The sequence below is a fragment of the Gossypium hirsutum genome, chromosome D01 (assembly GCF_007990345.1).
Source record: "Gossypium hirsutum isolate 1008001.06 chromosome D01, Gossypium_hirsutum_v2.1, whole genome shotgun sequence".
Classification (NCBI taxonomy): Eukaryota; Viridiplantae; Streptophyta; class Magnoliopsida; order Malvales; family Malvaceae; genus Gossypium; species Gossypium hirsutum.
This window is the reverse complement of record NC_053437.1, coordinates 64,244,174-64,263,602: the sequence shown is the minus strand read 5'-3', so window position 1 is coordinate 64,263,602 and position 19,429 is coordinate 64,244,174. Positions and strand designations below refer to the sequence as shown.

General features: G+C 33.0%; 3 protein-coding genes across 3 annotated transcripts; 1 reads left to right on the top strand and 2 right to left on the bottom strand.

The window, feature by feature from the left end:
* Positions 1 to 1,013: 1,013 nt before the first annotated feature.
* Positions 1,014 to 1,524, bottom strand: LOC107940898 (ATP-dependent zinc metalloprotease FTSH 3, mitochondrial-like). Its single transcript, XM_016874362.1, has 2 exons — positions 1,489 to 1,524; positions 1,014 to 1,391 (listed from the first exon to the last, which is right to left on the bottom strand). Exons 1-2 carry the CDS (start codon positions 1,522 to 1,524, stop codon positions 1,014 to 1,016), a joined length of 414 nt encoding a protein of 137 aa, XP_016729851.1.
* A 1,869-nt stretch (positions 1,525 to 3,393) lies between these two features.
* LOC107940903 (ATP-dependent zinc metalloprotease FTSH 10, mitochondrial) lies at positions 3,394 to 8,280 on the bottom strand. The gene is made up of 8 exons (XM_016874368.2): positions 7,994 to 8,280; positions 7,678 to 7,906; positions 7,518 to 7,589; positions 7,207 to 7,334; positions 6,154 to 6,639; positions 5,263 to 6,030; positions 4,735 to 4,962; positions 3,394 to 4,036 (listed from the first exon to the last, which is right to left on the bottom strand). Exons 1-8 carry the CDS (start codon positions 8,051 to 8,053, stop codon positions 3,554 to 3,556), a joined length of 2,454 nt encoding a protein of 817 aa, XP_016729857.1. The 5' UTR covers positions 8,054 to 8,280; the 3' UTR covers positions 3,394 to 3,553.
* Positions 8,281 to 14,982: 6,702 nt separating this feature from the next.
* On the top strand, positions 14,983 to 19,284 carry LOC107940904 (laccase-17). Its single transcript, XM_016874369.2, has 6 exons — positions 14,983 to 15,134; positions 15,216 to 15,367; positions 16,231 to 16,475; positions 16,575 to 16,703; positions 17,604 to 18,563; positions 18,787 to 19,284. Exons 1-6 carry the CDS (start codon positions 15,030 to 15,032, stop codon positions 18,915 to 18,917), a joined length of 1,722 nt encoding a protein of 573 aa, XP_016729858.1. The 5' UTR covers positions 14,983 to 15,029; the 3' UTR covers positions 18,918 to 19,284.
* Positions 19,285 to 19,429: the final 145 nt, after the last annotated feature.

The following is a 19,429-nucleotide window of genomic DNA, read 5'->3' as shown; positions in this document are numbered from 1 at the left end:
AAGGACTAACATGATCAGATCCTAGCACAGAGCAAATAGACGAAGAGAAGGAGTCGATCCCAAAGCTCAAGGCTAAGGGATTGACATGTGAAAGGTAAGAATGAGGTAAGCATAAAAGGACATGAGGTGATATCTTCCTATTCATGTTCACCTTATTATCTTAACTGTTCTATTTTCTTTGAACCCAAAATTGACTTAAGCCTTAGATAACAATTAGAGTATCAACTCCAACACCCTCATAACTCAAATTCTTATTATCTTGTATTTATACTCGGAGTCAGATTACATTTCGCTTCCACTGTTAAAAAAAAAGCAAATTAGTTCTTGTACGTTAGATCAAAGAGTGCTTTTGTTAAAAATTCTATCCATTTCTACTACTTAAACTTGTCCTTGTATGACAACATAAGGTACAAGTGACATACCACGTGCAACTATCAAGTTATCTGACGATTACTCTAATTTTTAATGATAAAAATGGATAAAAACTTTAACAAATACCACTAATTTTAACAGTAAAAAAAATAAAATAAAAACGATATACAACCAAATTACTACACGTATTAGAGTTTATATCCATGTTAATTACTAATTTTAACATATATTACACATATCAAACATGCTATGTTAATTACGTTTATATCCAAAATTGACATGTCTAAATGGTTCAATTGTCGCTTAGCTTATTTGGAGTTTTTCAATCATTGTGCATTAATCATGTACAAATGTTAATTTGCAACTTCAAATACACATTGACATGCTTTTCAATATCAAGATTCAATAAGTTAATTCTAAAAATGAAAACATCTCAGTAATGGTAAAAATCTTCCATTTTCAGATTAGACATTCTGTTTTTAGTTCTTTTTACAGCTTAAGAGTTCAGTTTGGATAAGTGAGGGAGGCAAAATGAGCAAATTAATGTGAAAAAATTATATGCTGGTACAACCTCAGGTTCCAAGGATGTTGAACCATTACCATCCAGTCTTGCTCTCTGTTCATGTCTCCTTGGATGCTTTCTAGTTAAACCTATCATAATTAGTGGGTTCACTCGACTTAAACGGGCGTTCACCAAGTACTCGGACCAAGTCCTCTTGGTGAAGTATGTCTTTCTCTAGAAGCAATTCTGCAATCTGAGCTACGTGTTCCTTGTGCTCCTCTATCAGCTGCACTGTTCGGTCGTATGCCTTGCCTACCCACTCTCTAACTTCGGAGTCGATGATTGCACCGGTTGTGCTGCTATAAGGCATGGTCATCTCGAATGCATAGTGAGTTCGAGGGAAAGAAAGAAGACCAGCCTTGTCACTGAAACCATAGACTGCTACTTGGGCATAAGTCATCTTGGTTACTTTCTCTAAGTCGTTCTGAGCTCCGGTTGATATCTTCCCCAATAGAACCTAGTCCCCATAAAATATGCATGACATGGTTAAAAATATATCATGCGAAACAGATAAGAATGGCATTGAAATATGTAAAATGTTGGTTTCTTCTTACCACGAAACGAGAGCACTCATCAGGCATAAATACCATCTAGGGTTTCATCTCAATTTGAGATACAAATATATCAGAGACATGCATGAGATATGTAATCCATTGCAGGATATCAAACCAAACCCAAACCCGAAAACATGTTGTACATACTTGCATGAGATACGATTTCAATTTTGATATGTTATACAAACATATCAAACCTGAGTGCCAAACCAAAATGACAACTGAAATGATCTGAACTCATGTATGCTATTAGCATGTTCCTTTCTTGCTTAAGTCCAACCCGAGCACAAAATATAGACATCAAATTTTGCTTAAATCTGACCTGCATTTTAAATGAATTTAAGTTTTTGGTTAATATAATTTATCGAACCTAATATTTTTATCTAAACTTTGGACCCAAAAGTTCAACCTATTATATTGCACTAATTTATAAATCAAGATATAAAAATAACATGAAAAGATGTTTTAAAATTTATATAATATTAAATTCTGAATATATAAAAGTTTATATAAATATAATATTTTAAACATATTAATAAAACTAAAATAATATTTTAGTGTGAAGGAGAGATTAATTATTAAGATGAAAAATAGATATATAGTACAATGTACATAGATATATACTATATTGTTTATACCATATTGGGATTTCTCTAATGACTATTAATGGTAATTAAGGGTTAAATTATTTTGTAGAGTCTTATGCGCTAACAGTAATATGTTGAGTTATTTATCAATTATAAATTAATTTATAATTAAATGGATAACAGAAAGAGAAAATTAATTCTAACGCACACAAGAACTTATTATATAATTCGAAAGTTTTTTTTATATTTGTAGGTTCTTATACGAGAGCAATTCATTATGAATTAACTGTTTAAGTCGTTATTTAAGTTCAACTCACTTATTAAACTATAATTTAACTCTTAAGAATGAGAAAGCAAAAAATTGAGCTATCAAAGGACTAATGGCAAGAAGACAAAAGTTTGACGTCTCAAAGGACTAACACCAAACGAAAGACTAACATGATTAAATCCTCACACGGACCAAATAGACGAAGAGAAGGAGCAGATCCCAAGGCTCAAAACTAAAGGATTGACATGTGAAAGGTAAGAACGAGGTAAGCATAAAAGGACACGAGGTGATATATTCCTATTCATGTTCACCTTATTATCTTAACCTTTCTATTTTCTTTGAACCCCAAATTGACTTAAACATTAGATGACGATAAGAATATGAACTTCAACACCCTCATATAACTCATCCTTTCTACCTTTTGCAGTTGTCGCCATCTTCCAACTCTTTGATCAGCCCAAATCCACATTGATTTAAAAAATTACATTTAATATGCATAACAAAATCTAGTTTAATTGGTTGGTTTTCTTAATTTAAAATTGTATTTCAAATTCCTATTATCTTGTATTTATACTAGGAGTTAGATTACATTTGTACATTAGATCAGTTAGATTACATTTGTACATTAAATCAAATAGTAACCTGATACTTTTGTTAAAAATTTCATCCATTTTTACTACTAAAACTTGTCCTTGTATAACAACACGAGGTACAAGTGACAAAAAAACTTGCAACTGCCAAGTTTTTAATGCTAAAAATGAATAACATCTTTAACAAAAGAGATTAATTTTAACAGTAAAAAATGCATAATACAATCTAATTTTTATTACAAAAACCTTCATAATACTTTTAGCTTCAATCATATGAATGTTGCTAGTCTTATTTTATTTGGAGTTTTTCAATCATTGTGCATTAATCATGTACAAATGTTAATATAACAACTACAAATTCTCAAAACAATTTTGGCCTCATAGCAACTTCAAATACATATTAACATACTTTTCAATATCAAGAATCAATAAGTCAATTCTAAAAATGAAAACATCTCAGTAATGGTAAAAATCTTCCATTTTCAGATTAGGCATTCTGTTTTTAGTTCTTTTTACAGCTTAAGAGTTCAGTTTGGACAAGTGGGGGTGGCAAAATGAGCAAATTAATGTGAAAAAAAAAACCCTTGTATTTTAGAGAATGACTAATATATGTTCAAGAACTATGCTGGTACTACCTCAGGTTCCAAGGGTGTTGAACCATTATCATCCACAGTCTTGCTCTCTGTTGATGTGTCCTTGGATGATTTATCTTCTTCTTGGAACCCTTTCTTAAACCTGTCATAATTAGTGGGTTCACTCGACTTAAATGGGCGTTCACCAAGTACTCGGACCAAGTCCTCTTGGTGAAGGACCTCTTTCTCTAGAAGCAATTCTGCAATCTGAGCTACGTGTTCCTTGTGCTCCTCTATCAGCTGCACTGTTCGGTTGTATGCCTTGCCTACCCACTCTCTAACTTCGGAATCGATGATTGCACCGGTCTTGCTGCTATAAGGCTTGGTCATCTCGAATGCATCGTCCCTTTGAGGGAAAGAAAGAAGACCAACCTTGTCACTGAAACCATAGACTGCTACTTGGGCATAGGTCATCTTGGTTACTTTCTCTAAGTCATTCTGAGCTCCGGTTGATATCTTCCCCAATAGAACCTAGTCTCCATAAAACATGCATGACATGGTTAAAAATATATCATGCGAAACAGATAACGAATGGCACTGAAACATGCAAAATGTTGGTTTCTTCTTACAATGAAACGAGAGCAGTCATCAGGCATAAATACCATCTAAGATTTCATCTCAATTTGAGATACAAACATATCAGAGACATACATGAGATATGTAATCCATTGCAGGATATCAAACCCAAACCCACACCCGAAAACATGTTGTACATACTTGCATGAGATACGTTGTCAATTTTGATATGTTATACAAACATATCAAACCCGAGTGCCAAACCAAAATGACAACCTGAAATGATCTGAACTCAAAATTATCCAAATAAAAAATGACCAGAGCATGAGACACTCAAACTCTAACTGACCCAAACCTCAAATGGCCAGAAGATTTTAAAACCTGTAATGATCTAGACCAGATTGATCAGGTCGAAAACCGACTTGACCCGCCCAATTAACAGGTCTACCTGATACTAAAGGCTTCTGTTTCAACCTAGGAAGTATATGTTCAAGCACCAAGGAGGCCTTCGTAATTCAAGTTAGATACAACAAGCGTCTGATATTGCTGAAAGTCAGATTTCTAAGTTCTAAAGTAGTCTTTGTTCACCAGTTCAGGAAGACATTATTGAGATAGCAAAAGATGAGCATTGAGAAAGTGTTCTGAAATCTCACCTGCTCAGCAGCTCGACCACCTAGTGTCATGCAAGTCACATCAAAGAGCTGCTCTTTGGTCATCAGAAGATTTTCATTGGGAACATACTGAGCAAACCCCAGTGCTGCAGTACCACGAGGAACAATTGTTACTTTAAGCAATGGTTCTGCATGTTCCAAGAACCAACCAGCAACAGCATGGCCTGATTCATGGTAAGCAACAGTTCGCCTCTCCAACTTGCTTATAACCTGCAAGCCAGAACAAAAATTTTAAATGAGACAAACCTTCATTGCACACTGGAAGCTGGAACTAGTCGGGACAAAAAAAATATATAGATCATAGATCTTTGAGACGCTAAAACTGGAGATAAAACAGAGAACAAAAAGACATTTTATAGCAGAAACCGGATTTTGAAATTTGGAAATTCAAATCACTCATCTACATACATCTCCAGTACCATAACCAGCCACAGAGATTGAATAGAAATCCCAGTAATATAATGCAGTGCCTAAGTAAACAAAACAGGCAGATGATGAGGAACAACATACCTTGTTTTTCTTCTCTAAACCACCTATTACTCTGTCTATAGCTCCCTCAAAATGTTCCATGGTTATCACTGCACTTTCATTCCTTGCAGCAATCAAGGCTGCTTCATTGCAAACATTCGCAATGTCAGCTCCAGCAAAACCTGGGGTTAGAGCAGCAAGCCGCTGAGAGTAATACGATGGCTCATTATCAAGTTTTAGTTTCTTCAAGTATATTTGGAAGATCTGGTCACGACCCTTAATGTCAGGTTTGTCTATTGTAATTTGACGATCAAACCGACCAGGTCTTAGCAGAGCTCTATCTAAAATGTCAGGCCTATTTGTACCAGCAAGCACAACAACTCCAGAAGTTGTTCCAAATCCATCCATTTCTACTAGCAACTGATTAAGTGTACTTTCCCGCTCATCATTGCCACCAGAAAAGCCTCCACGACCCCTTGCTCTACCTATTGCATCAATTTCATCAATGAATACAATACTAGGAGCACACTGCCTAGCCTCTTGAAATAAGCTTCTCACTCTTGACGGCCCAACTCCAACAAACATTTCCATAAAATCGGATCCAGACATAGAGAGGAAAGGCACACCAGATTCACCAGCAGTTGCCTTCGCAAGAAGTGTCTTCCCTGTGCCAGGAGGACCAACAAGAAGTGCACCTCTGGGAATCTTAGCTCCTAATTCTTCATATTTCTTTGGGTTCTTTAAGAAGTGCACAAACTCCATAATTTCTTGCTTTGCCTCATCACATCCAGCAACATCTTTAAAGAAGACCTGAGATAGCAAGAAAACCATTGCAGTAATTATTATGATGGTGACCTTTAAATCTCACTTAATGTATATATGTATGATAACAGCATTGAAAAGTTCAAAAGAAAACACCTAATGATGGTTTACCTTGTCCTTTGCATTCTTGTCCATTTTGGTTATTTGAGCCTTTCCCATATTGAATAGTCCACGACCACCTCGTCCCCCAGGACCACCAACTCCAAATCCACTTTGCATTTTTCTCCCCATAAACCATAAGGACCCTAAGATCAAGAGTGTGGGTCCAAAGCGCATCAACTCTTGGAACCAGTTTACCTCACTTACATAGGTTACAGGAACATGATTATGAGGATCTATCCCCAACGCTTCTTGGGCTTCCTCTAACTTCTCCTCAAAAGATTCAACACTCCCTATGTTAAAGTAGTACTTATATTGACTTGTCTTTGTTCTGGCAGGGGCTCCATTCATTGGAGCTTCTACAGGATCATCAGTGGTCTGACTTGCGTTGCGTGGTGAACTCCTCACATACACTTTTGCAACCGATTTATTTGAAACAACAATTTTGTCCACCATGCCAGGTTCCAGGAGTTTGTTTTTGAACTCTTGGAAACTAATCTGAAGAAAACACCAAACAGCTTAAAGGAAAACTGAAAAGAAAGAACTGGAAATTACAACAGTTACAAGGTAAAAAATGATTAGGATTTGCTTTTCGAATCGGAAAGAAGCTTAAAAATAGCCTGAAGGCATTAAATTTCTTTTTCCCCTGATAGAGGTTCCATGTTTTGCCCAATATATCCCATAAAACACACAAAAGGCAATCGACTTCAACATACAGTTTCTAGTTCTGGTTTCATCCACTTTGTCTACTTGAACTTTAGTTTCTTACATGGGTATGAATAACATTCTTGAACAAGATAAGGGATATGCATAATGCGATCAGCCTAAGTCCAAAAAATTGCACTAAGACCAACCATGAAGATTATCAGTATATTATATCCTTCAATATAATAACTCATCTAAATTCATGTTTAGTAACTTCATAACAAGAACAATGAAATGATAGCTCAAGTTTAAGCATGCTATAAAAAAAGTTATCATCAAGGTGGCCCCTTGTAACATGCAATAGATCATTTTAAAACCAGTCTATGTAATTTCTAAAGTCATGGGATAATAGCTGCTAACCTCCTGCTGTTCATGAGGACCCGATAACGAAGAATACGTAATACCAACCAACAATAAAGTGGTAACAATATTCTGCACCAACCTTTGAATGTTCTGGGAATTCCCAGGCTCACCAGCACCTGAATCCTCTGGAGAAGAATCACACATATAAATAAATATATATTATATAAATACGAAAAGAGCTCGAATTAGTTAACAGCATTTACCAATAAACCTTTTACTGGTCTCAATATTTCAACTAAATCAGACAAAAATACTTCCCCTACTATCAAAGTTCTAATTAACCCCTAATCAGAACTTTAAAGACGTACCTTTGGATCCAGATTTCTGTTCATTAGCCTTAGGAATATCTTTCTTGTTCTTGGGAAAGTAATTTTCATAATCTACAACAATGCAATTAAAAAAATCAATAAAAATGTCAAATATTTATACAATAAGCATAAAAACAGTAACAATTATAAATTAACTCACTTCTTTTCTTAGGCCCTTCGCTGCAAAAAGACCGCCTGATCCTAGGGTTTGCAAGAATGGAATCCAAATTCGACAACCGTGTATTGGTACTAAGCTGCTTCCCAACTCCAGCCGGTGCAAAATAACCCCTTACAAGCCCTAACCCTTTATTAACGCGTGAAATGCACGTATTTGTTACAGGACTTGGCACATTCGATTCATATCTTAACAGTTTCCTCGATATAACATTCTACAAAACGAGCATTCATTTCATTATAAAACAATAAAAAAGAAAGCATTAGAAAAAACAGGATACAGAGAAGGAGAAGAATATTACTATTCGGAAATTAGAGCGAGAAGAGCGGGAGAGAGAGCGGCCGATTCTGGAGAAAATCATTGTGAAAGTACCAACGATGTTCACATAAACCGATTCAAAAACAAAAAAAATTAATTAACACTCAAAGGTTGATTTTTTTTTTGTTTTGTTTTTATTGTTTTTACTTTCTGGGCTCTGTTTGGCTGATGACAAAATTTCTTTTTTTTTCCCCCTTTCTTGTAATCTGATTTTGATTTTTTATTGTTGAGGTTGAAGAAGGGAAGAAAATGGGAAAAGTGTGAGATGTTTAACGGAGTCCGGTTATTGAGCTGCTTACTTTTTATGATGAATTTACCTTTTTAGCCTCATTGATTGAAGTGTTAGCTTGGGTGATATCGGTTCGGATCGATTTTGAATAAATTGTACTTTCGATTTTACTATTTTAACTAAAATCAAAAAGAATATCGACGATAACTTAATTGAATTTCATTATTTTTTTTAAAGTTTCACTAATACAAAGATAATACAAATATATTTAAATAACTATAATTAAGGGTGAAGTCGATTTTTTTTGAAGGGGTCAAATTTGAATTATAAATTTGTGAGAGTTCAAATTTTAATTTCATCATTGTATTAATGTAAAATTTTACAAATTTTAATAGTTTAAACTATAAACTTTTTTTATTTTTGGAAAGAGCAAAATTTTCCAAAATCTAAGAGGGACTAAAATACAATATGATCATTAAATTAATTTAAAATTTTGCAAATACTCAAAGGATTAAAGGGACAAATTTTATTTTTAAGAGAGCTAATGCAAAACGAACAAATAACTAAACAAAAATCGAACTAATCCAAAGAGATATTGACAAATCTCACATATAGCAAGACCACAGGGTAGGAGGATAAGCCACGCATTGCAATTGCATGAGACTAAAACTTCAAAATTGGGTGATTTCAATTTTTGTTAGCAAAATCATGGTTTTTTTCTTTGATACAATACTTAGAATTACTTATAGTCACTTGCCAACCCTTAAATAGGAGGATAATATGCTTTATTACACTCGAACCCACGTTCTCCTGAATTGGCAACAATGTTGATGCCAATTGAGCTAAGACTCAACCCAACTAAATTTTAAAATGTTATGAAAATATAAAAATAAATATTAATCTTGTTTTGAATAATTGTAATTTAACAAGGTTGATTTTGTCATTTTAAGTGAGTTTGAGGGTTTTTTATTTGTGGTAAGAGGCTAATACACAACTCCTTCTTGGGATCCACTAAAAATATAAACCAAATGGGTTTATGGATTTAAAAAAAAAAACACTTTTTTGCCCCATTTCCCTTTTAAACCCATCATTATTTGGGCCATTTTCATGTGCCCATTTATTGGATTATTATTAAAAAAAAGGTACCAATGAGAAATAATCCCTAAAATGTTGGTATCTTTTTGTTGTCATTGCATTTTAAGGCCATAATTTATTTTTGGGTCAAAATAAAAATTTTGAAGTTTAAGGGAAAATAAAAAGAAATTAAGTTAAATATCTCATAATTAAAAAGGACTGAAATTGTTATTATACCCTTTAACTAAGGGGCTAAGGTCACTCTCTACCCATCTAGCTATGTACTTTATATGATCTATTAACAATAGATATATTAAAATCTAATTGAGTTTGAATTAACCATTTACAAATAAAGATTCGTTTAGACAAAATTTAAAACCTATATTTCGAGTTGAGTCTAACTTAAGCAAATACATATAGTACTAATATCATACATAAACTTGACCCAAACCCGACCCGAGTAACCTCTACCTAAAGGTTAATTTAGTTATTTGAAGTGTGGGTTTCAGATTATATTTTTATATTTGTGATTAGACCCACAACTCTTTATTGGGACAAAAAATTGTAAACTAGAAACTATTGTTACTTTTAGGGACAATATTCAAGGACTTGGATGAATAGATATCAAAGAATAAAGGCTTATTTGGTTTTAAAAAAAAACACAAGAGCTTACGTAAATTAGAAATGTTCAAGGGTTGGGCTAAGATAGATTCATATTGCGCTTATGTATGCCATTAGCTTGTTCCATTATTGCCTAAGTTCAACCCGACCTAAAATATAGATATCAAATTTTGCTTGGACCAACATTTTAAGTGAGTTTAATTTTTTGGTTAATACCATTTATCTAACCTAATACTTTTGTTTAAACTTTGGGACCCAAAAGTTCAGCATATTTAATTGCACTAATTTATAAATCAAGATATAAAAATAACATAAAAATATTTTTAAAATTATATAATATTAAATTACGAATATATCGAAATTTATATAAATATATAATATTTTAAATATATTAATAAATTATAATAATATTTGAGTGTGGAAGAGAGATTAATTATTAAGATAAAAAAAATAGATATATAGTACAATATATATAGATATATACTATATTGCTTATACCATATTAGGATTTCTCTAATGTCTATTAATGTTAAGGTTTAAATCACTTTTTGGGTTTTGAACTTGACAATTATTTATATATTAGGGTTTGAAATTTTTTGTCCAAGTTAGTTCTTGAACGTTTCCATATCAGGGCCTAAATTTTTATTCAAGCCACTAAACTATTCAAGAGTTTTTATTTAAGTCATTAAGTTGTTAAGTTTTTTTTTTAAAAAAAAAAGAAGTTTAGCTAGCTAACTCCATGCGACAATTCAATGATCAATACAATGGATCAGTACCTATCAACAAGTAGAAGATGTTGCACAAGCGTTAGTAAAATAACAGTAATATAAAACTTTTATATTAATCAAAAGATCGAACAAGAACAATATTAATACATATAATTTGGAAAACAGAAAACAAAATTAAATAGAAATATTATACTGGTAGTTGAGGCCTGATTAGACAGTCTCCTTAAGATAGATTTGGCCGCTGCTTTGGTGTTGGAGAAACGTCAATCGATTGTCTCCCAGGATACAACAACAAGATGAGCACGGCAGTAGCACAGCTGCAACGATCAACGAACAGTGGCCTTACCTTCGTTTATCACCGGAAAATAGATTGGAAAATATGCAGGGAAAAGATATCTCTAAAACTTTGAATGTTTTAGTGTGTATCTTCCCTACCAGATTATTTGGTTTATAAAATAAATTTAAGGGAAGAATTTTTGGAAATCTTTGACTAAAGGAGCCAAAATGTGTTCGTGAATTAGTGAGACATTTAAACCTAAATTAATGTTTTAATTAAAGGCATTAACTCCTTTTTTATTCCAAAAAGATAAGCTCTGCTGAGGAAAATTAATGATACATATTGGGCTAAAATATTTACAGGCCTAAAAAGCCGGATCGGTTTGAACATTTCACGTCACCCACATCGCGCAAGTGTACCCCAACCCCGATGGGTTTGGATTTGCACCCCTCTTGCATATGAGGAAAAATATTAATTTAGTCATTCAATAATTACCTGTTGGTTCACATATATAAACATATTCCACTCTTGATATCTAACCAATATGAGACTAAGCTTTCTATTTTCCTCAACATAATTCACAAGTGGCTTACTTTGAGCATCAATTTCTCATTCATCACTCAACTATTTTGAGCATATGATATGCCGCTATAAAGATCTCATGGAGTAGTTTATGATTCAAATCTTCACATTTACTAATTGAGAATATGACTCAAAGCATCCAAAATATCCATTTTTTCCAACAGAAGAACATACCTTAGGGCCAAATCAATCTGACAATCAATGTCGGAGATCGAATAAGAAAATTGTTTGGAATTCAATTTGTAGATTCATGATGTTAAAAGCTATTTCATGAAAAAAAATTTGAACTCTAGAAGAGAAGGGGAATGAGTACTTTTGATTGGTGCAAATGATGCAAATAGAAAAGGTCATACAACAACGATTTTAACAACCTAGTGATTTAAATGAAAACTTTTAAATAGCTTTGTGACCATTTTATAACCTTTTGAAGTAGAATGACTAAACTAATAGTTTAGTGGCGTTAGGTGTAATTTACCCTTTTTAAAAAAAGATATCATGTGGCATGGATGATGGAACATCGTAGTCTCCAAACAAGTTGATGGAAAGGAACATTTACCAATTAAACTGACACATCGAACTGATATGTCTTATGGTCTGTTTTGTTTCAAATTTTTAGGGCTTGATTTTCTTTTTTTGAAAGTATTTTTAGGGCATGGTTTTCAACATACCTTTTTTTGTTTCTATAATTTGATTCTTTTTGGATTATTCGACTGTTGGAACTTCAATTTCTTTATTGGAACTTTAAAACTAGTTATTTGCATAATCCAACTCTTAATTTTCTAAGTTATTGTATTACTAGATTTATGAATTGGACGGACTGGGTTGATTTTGGATTGAGTTAATTTAGGTCGAGTCATTTTATGTTTGGATTGTTTTGGGTTTAGGTCATTTAGGACCCGTATCATTCAAGTATGCCAATATGGTTTTTCATTTCGGGTCATTTTGAGTTTAAATCTTTTCAGATTACTTCTTTGGGTCACTTCAACTTCAAGTCATTTGGTGTTCATGTTATTTCTAGTAAAGTCATTTTTGGATTTGGATTGGATGGATTCGGGTTAATAACTTTTTATTGTCAAATTGGATTGTGTTTGTTTGGATTCAAGTTAATCGAGTTATGTTTTTGTATTACTAGATATATCAATATTAAGTGGATTGTGTTGATTTTGGGTTGGATAAATTTGGGTTGACTTAATTCGAGTTTTAAAGTTTTTGAGCCATTTTGAGTTTGAGTTACTTTGGGTTTTTATCATTCAAGTTTGTCAATATGATCCTTCAGGTCAGATCATCTTGAGTTCAAGTCATCTAGGATTACTTCTTTATGTCATTTAGCGTTCTAGTCATTTTCAGATTTGATTTGGATGGATTCAAGTTATTAACCTTTTGTTGTCAAACTGAATTGATCTGGAATTTGATTCAATTAACTGGGTTAAGTTTTCAAGATCATATAAAAATTGATAAGTCTATATCCAAGGGTGGACCGTAATGGAGGCGCCTAAATTTTTGGAAATTCTTATTATATAACTTTTAATTTTTTTTAAATTTTAAATTAAGCTCTCACAAATCTTACAATATTTTTAAAAATTTTAAATAGACCTCAATTTTATTAAAGAATTCTCATTAAACTCCTAAATTTTTTGAAAATTTTAAGTAGGTCCTCCAAGCATAATCCCAAGATCTGCCACCGGCTATACCTAACACATTTCGGATCATGTTACCCTTCTAACTACATTAAAAAGATTAGAATTTATATCTAACATTCACACTCGAATTGAATTATCGTATTTTTTAGCCTAATCTAATTTATTCTAATAAAACCCTAGTTGTGTAAAACTAATGAAGTTGATGTTTAGCAATATAATTAAACAAAAGCTTGCTTTACATGGAAATCATTTAACAATAAGGTGAGGACATAATTTTGCCTTAGTGTGGAAGCCAAAATAGTTGAGGTCGGCCCAATTTGAGGGTCTAAAAGAGAAATTTAGAAACAAAGGGAAGTAGTAGGAAATACCTTCAAAATACGGTAACAAAGGGCACCTATACCTACAACTAATGGAGCTTCTCCAATACATACCATTGCTTGTTAATGCCATGGTTGAATTTTCATTAATTTCTAGAACTTACTTTGGTTATTATTTACGTTAATTAAAAATATACATGATCAAGTTGCAAAAGTCATAGATATTGAATTCATTAAGGAAATTGGTAGCTTTCAAGTTTCATTTATGCATTAAAAGCTTTGAAAAAAAAAAGCAAAAATCTTGTCCGGATTGGTTGGTTGGACTAGCTGGATCGGGAATCGATTAGGGTATTGGTTCGGAGAAAGATATTAGACTAATTGACTCAAGAATAGGCATGGATTGGTTAAAGCAGACAAAAAAACCTTTTTAAAAATATATTATTTATGAATTTTTAATGATTTATTTAGTTGAATAGGACAGATCGATTGAATTAATTGGATTAGTGGCTTAACTAGTTTGACCACTAGTCCGGTTTTAAAAATATTGAGAAAAAAAATTACTTGTTTAACTATACCCATATATCTTTATTACTAAAGTGAAGAACTAGGGACAAAACCACGAACTTATTTTAGGGGCTAAAATTGAATTTTAATTTTTTAAGGGGGTCATATTTTTATCATTATCTTAATTTATTATTTCAAATTTTAGAAAGAAATTAAATTGAAATTTTATCGGGATTAAAATGTAATCTTATAGTTTAAATTTTTTTAAAGGAACTAAAATGAAAAATTTCACCTACTTTGCGATCCTCGTGAAGAACTTTCTGATATTACATTACGTAGGATTTGAGTTTTAGTTAAATTCTTAATATCTCGAATACTTAAAACAAGAAGAAAAATGATCAAGTATATCTTTTTTCTTTTTCTTTTTTTACACGATGCCTAAAATTATTCATAACTCTTTCTCAACCCATAAATAGGAAGATAAACTTAAACCTAGTGGCTACGGCTCTCTAAGATGAGAAATTTATGCTTTAGTCCTTTTGAAAGCAATAAATTTATATGTTAATGTATAGTAAAATTGTATTTTAGTCTTTAAAAAATAATACAATTTTGATTTAATCTTTCTAAAAACGGACAGTGGTATAAAATTTTATTTTGTCTCCCGTAAAAATTTATAACTCAATTTCAACCCCTCAAAAAGATTTTTTTTTTTAACTTCACCTTTATCAAAATAATTAGTATTCAACCAGCCGAACCAATCCACGTTATCAGTTACCACCTTAATTCATGTGTTAAGTAAAACAGTCGCTATAATAGAAGGTTCAAGAGAAAATTCTTACTTCATCAACACTCTAAAATTCAGCTCGACCAACACCAAAGCTGACCAATTTTTGATTTTCCTGTGGTCAATCTTAAACTCATCAATCTTAATTTACTACCTAATATAATCAATAATCATAACCCTATATATACACACATATATTTGGCCCTTTTTATTACACGTACATTTGCAGCTGTTCCGTCACCAAATCATCTGCTGAACCAAAAATGGCAGAAACTTCACATCTTTCTTCAATGGCGATGCTTTTTATTTCATTCTTTGTTGTATTGATGGGAAATGCAGAAGGGGAAACTAGGCACTATACATTCAATGTATGTATGTATATATATATGTATGTATGTATAATTATTTTTGAATTTGAAGCTGATGGTTTTTTTTTTTGAATGGTTAAGATTCGATATCATAATGTTACGAGACTGTGTCATACGAGGACCATTCTGAGTGTGAACCGACGATACCCAGGGCCACCATTAGTGGCTCGAGAAGGTGATCGAGTCATTGTTAAAGTGGTTAACCATGTTGCAAACAATGTTAGCATTCATTGGTACGTAACCTTTCATATTATCATATATATATATATAGTGGTCTTCATAGCTCGACTAGGTCAATTCCATGTATGGTATTAATATACATAATTGTTCAAACTTATCGGCTCAAAATATGAGCATCAAAATTTTCCTCCCAAATCCGTCCATATTACTTTTGTTTAATATTTAGTAAGTTAAACTATGTCATAGGTACCTGTACTCTTCTCAAATTTGGAATTTAGTCTGTGTACTTTTATTTTTAGGAATTTAATCTCTCTACTTTTCATATTTCAAAATTCAGGTCCAACTATTAACATTGTTAAGATTATTTTGTTAAATTCAGGTTCGTTACAATATCATTTTTTTAGTTACATTGCTACCAAGTGAATATTTTTTATTTTAAAATGTCACACCAACATATTTAACAAAAAAATAATAGTGTTAACAAATAGAGTTGAATTTTGATATGAAAAGTAGAGGGACTAAATTCCTGAAATTAAAAGTATAAGGACTAAATTATAAATTTAAGAAAGATAAAATTTAATAATTATATATGTTTCTTTTACTAATGTTATAAATATATTCCTTTTATTAAATTTCTACACAAACAATTTAGCATACCTTTTAATATGTATATTATTATAGTATAATGTACTGAAATTTCATATTATATGTATTTCATTATATAAAAAAACATGTCAGCTAAGCTCGAACTTTGAACATTAAGGATTAATAGACTAAGTCCTTTTTTTCAAGTTCATTATTTGTATAAAATATTTTTATCTAAGTTTATTTAAATATCAAACCGATTTTTAAGTTTAGACGAATAAATCAGTGGATTTAAAATATTGATCTGTATTGTTTTATTATATGGGAACAGGCATGGAATTCGACAACTTACGACAGGATGGTCAGATGGACCTTCATACGTAACACAATGTCCGATTCAAACAAATCAATCATACATATACAATTTCACAATCACAGGACAAAGAGGAACCCTCTTATGGCATGCTCACATTTCATGGTTAAGAGCAACAATCCATGGACCTATTATCATCCTCCCAAAGCTCAATCAATCTTACCCATTTCAAAAACCCCACAAAGAAGTCACCATCATACTAGGTAGGCCGACAAGAAAATAAATTTGCATATTAAGTTAAAAAGTATTCATGTTTTCTAAAACTAATATATATATATGTATGTATGAATTTGGGGTTTCAGGAGAGTGGTTCAATGAAGACCCGGAAGCCATAATTAGCCAAGCACTCAAAACAGGAGGTGGACCCAATGTTTCAGATGCTTATACTATCAATGGCCTTCCTGGGCTACTCTACAATTGTTCTTCTAAAGGTATAAGTTTAATGCATTATAAATATTGTTGATACATCTAGTGGAGGCAGAGATGGTGGGTTCACCCTGTTTAGGATAAGTTGGAGAGTTGTTGATATAGACGGTTGAGGAGAAAAAAAAAGGAGATTTAGGTTTGGCAAGAAAGATGAAGATTGCGGGTAACCTAGTGCTATCCTTCGGCTCTTGGCCTTATATAAGTTGATTGTTATTATCTCGGAGGTGTTACGTGTCGAGTTAGTATTGGCGGATTAGAGGCATGTGGCATGACATAATAGGTTTAGGTAGGGGAGAAGTTAGAAAAATTTTTTGGAGTAGAATTAAATTATATATTTTTATGAGAGTTAAAATATAAATTTATTATTTTAATAGCTTATATCTTTTCAATTTTTAAAGGACTAACTTAAAATTTTATTATTTTAAGGAGGGGTAAAAGTATAAATTTTATCATATAGTAACTTAAAATATGACAAACTTTAAAGGGTCAAAAATGAATTTTCCCATTTTAACCCCTCTAGCACTATCCTCAAGTCTAGGTTGAGTGGCGCTAAGATGTGTTCAGGATAAGACGATTAATAAATGAGTCTGCCGGTCAAGACAGCCCCAAAAATGGTAAATTAGCTTTATAATCCCTTTAGTTTTTATAAAATCATAAGTTAATATAATGGGAAATTTTCACATTGACTCCCCAAAATTTGTTATTCATTTTTGGCTCCAAAGCAATATCCGAACTTCGCCCCTGTCAAACAAGTTGCTAGCCGAGGGATCTCCCTGAGAGGCCTTAGATGAGAGTGACAGCTCGAAACGGCTTGGAGTCCTAGCTAGGTTTAGCAAGTTTATAACAACATTTAAGGTAAATTTGTAATAGGTTTAACATGATTGTGTCTACATAATCATTTGCAGATACATACAAGCTAAAAGTGAAGCCAGGGAAAACATATCTCTTACGACTAATCAACGCTGCACTCAACGACGAGCTCTTCTTCACCATAGCCAACCACACATTAACGGTAGTCGAAGGCGACGCGATATACACAAAACCGTTCGACACCGATAAACTCCTAATCACCCCGGGCCAAACCACAAACGTTCTATTAAAAACCAAACCTGAATACCCCAATGCCACATTCCTCATAGCCGCTAGACCATACTCCACCGGTCAAGGCACATTTGATAACTCCACCACTATGGGCGTCCTTGAATATGAACACCCATTTAAAAAACCATCCAAAAACCCCACTTTAATTCAACCAAATCTCCCACAAATTAACGACACACAATTTGTTTCAAATTTCACAATGAAATTTCGTAGCTTAGCCAATGACGAATTCCCTGCAAACGTACCTAAAACAGTGGACAAGAGGTTTTTTTTCACTGTTGGACTTGGGACAAGTCCTTGTCCTAAGAACACAACTTGTCAAGGTCCTACCAATTCAACTAAGTTTGCAGCTTCGGTTAACAACGTGTCGTTTACGTTACCATCGGTGGCAATTCTTCAAGCTTATTATTTTGGACAATCGAATGGTGTTTACACGACGGATTTTCCAGTGGAACCGATGGTTCCGTTTAATTATACAGGGATTGCACTGAATAATACGAATGTGATGAATGGGACTCGTACGGTGGTGTTGCCATTTAATACGAGTGTAGAGCTAGTGATGCAGGATACAAGCATTCTTGGTGCTGAGAGTCATCCATTGCATCTTCATGGTTTCAATTTCTTTGTTGTTGGACAAGGGTTTGGGAACTTTGATCCGGTTAAGGATCCGGCGAAGTTCAATCTTGTCGACCCGATGGAACGGAATACGGCCGGTGTGCCTGCCGGTGGTTGGATAGCCATTCGGTTCTTAGCAGACAACCCAGGTAAATAACTTGTTTTCGAATCAATTCGAATAATAAAATTACACTTTCAACTCCCTAAAAATTTATTACTCATCCCTAGTCCCTTAAAATAATTTTGTAGCTTTTACCTCTAAGTTCAAATCAAAATTGAAAATTCTATTTATGTACATAATTTCATGAACATGCAAAAATTTGTTGCTTCTTTTCTTCTGATTTGTGGAATCATGTTAAAAACTATAAACAGGGGTGTGGTTCATGCACTGTCACTTAGATGTTCATACAAGCTGGGGACTGAAAATGGCATGGCTAGTCTTGGACGGTCCGGAACCGAATCAGAAGCTGCAACCACCACCGTCCGATCTTCCACAGTGTTGATATCGGGTAACCGTTGCTGATCTTCTGTAACATTGATTCCACGCTACCATTACCGTTCCGAATTGCTCTATAGCTATACAAAGTAACCATGTCATTCCCTTTTTGGTCATCGTTTTTGAGTCTATCAATTATGAGTCGCCTAGATTTCTTCATTGTAACTTTAATTTCATGCCATTGTAGCATTAAGTCTATCGATTAGGTTGTTTTGTTATGTTTTGAGGGCATAAAACAGCGGTTGAGGTGTAAAAATCTGATGGATTTGTCTTTGGTTTAATTTTAATAGTGTTTTGTTTGTAATAATCAAGTTTAAGCTGTTATCATTAGTTGTTTGCTGCAAATAAAAGTTACGTAATTTCTTGCTCCTAAACGAGACGCCGCAAGTTCGAAGCATCATTGCAACTATAATCCATCAAATCGTGTTGAATTTAAGATATATTCTTCTATTCATCGATGAGTATTAAATCATTGTATTGATCATCAAATTATCGCTTAAAATCACTAACCAGACCTTG

What these genes read in the sequence shown, in the direction of transcription:
- LOC107940904 (XM_016874369.2), top strand. Translation starts at nt 15,030, where the DNA reads ATGGCAGAAACTTCACATCTTTCTTCAATGGCGATGCTTTTTATTTCA. An exon ending in AGAAGTCACCATCATACTAG is followed by an intron (nt 16,476 to 16,574) that starts GTAGGCCGACAA and finishes TTGGGGTTTCAG; the next exon opens with GAGAGTGGTTCAATGAAGAC. An exon ending in GTTCTTAGCAGACAACCCAG is followed by an intron (nt 18,564 to 18,786) that starts GTAAATAACTTG and finishes AACTATAAACAG; the next exon opens with GGGTGTGGTTCATGCACTGT.
- LOC107940898 (XM_016874362.1), bottom strand. Translation starts at nt 1,524, where the DNA reads ATGGTATTTATGCCTGATGAGTGCTCTCGTTTCGTG. An exon ending in ATGAGTGCTCTCGTTTCGTG is followed by an intron (nt 1,392 to 1,488) that starts GTAAGAAGAAAC and finishes TATGGGGACTAG; the next exon opens with GTTCTATTGGGGAAGATATC.
- LOC107940903 (XM_016874368.2), bottom strand. Translation starts at nt 8,053, where the DNA reads ATGATTTTCTCCAGAATCGGCCGCTCTCTCTCCCGCTCTTCTCGCTCT. An exon ending in GTCCTCATGAACAGCAGGAG is followed by an intron (nt 6,640 to 7,206) that starts GTTAGCAGCTAT and finishes TGTTTTCTTCAG; the next exon opens with ATTAGTTTCCAAGAGTTCAA. An exon ending in GTTTAGAGAAGAAAAACAAG is followed by an intron (nt 4,963 to 5,262) that starts GTATGTTGTTCC and finishes TCTGGCTTGCAG; the next exon opens with GTTATAAGCAAGTTGGAGAG.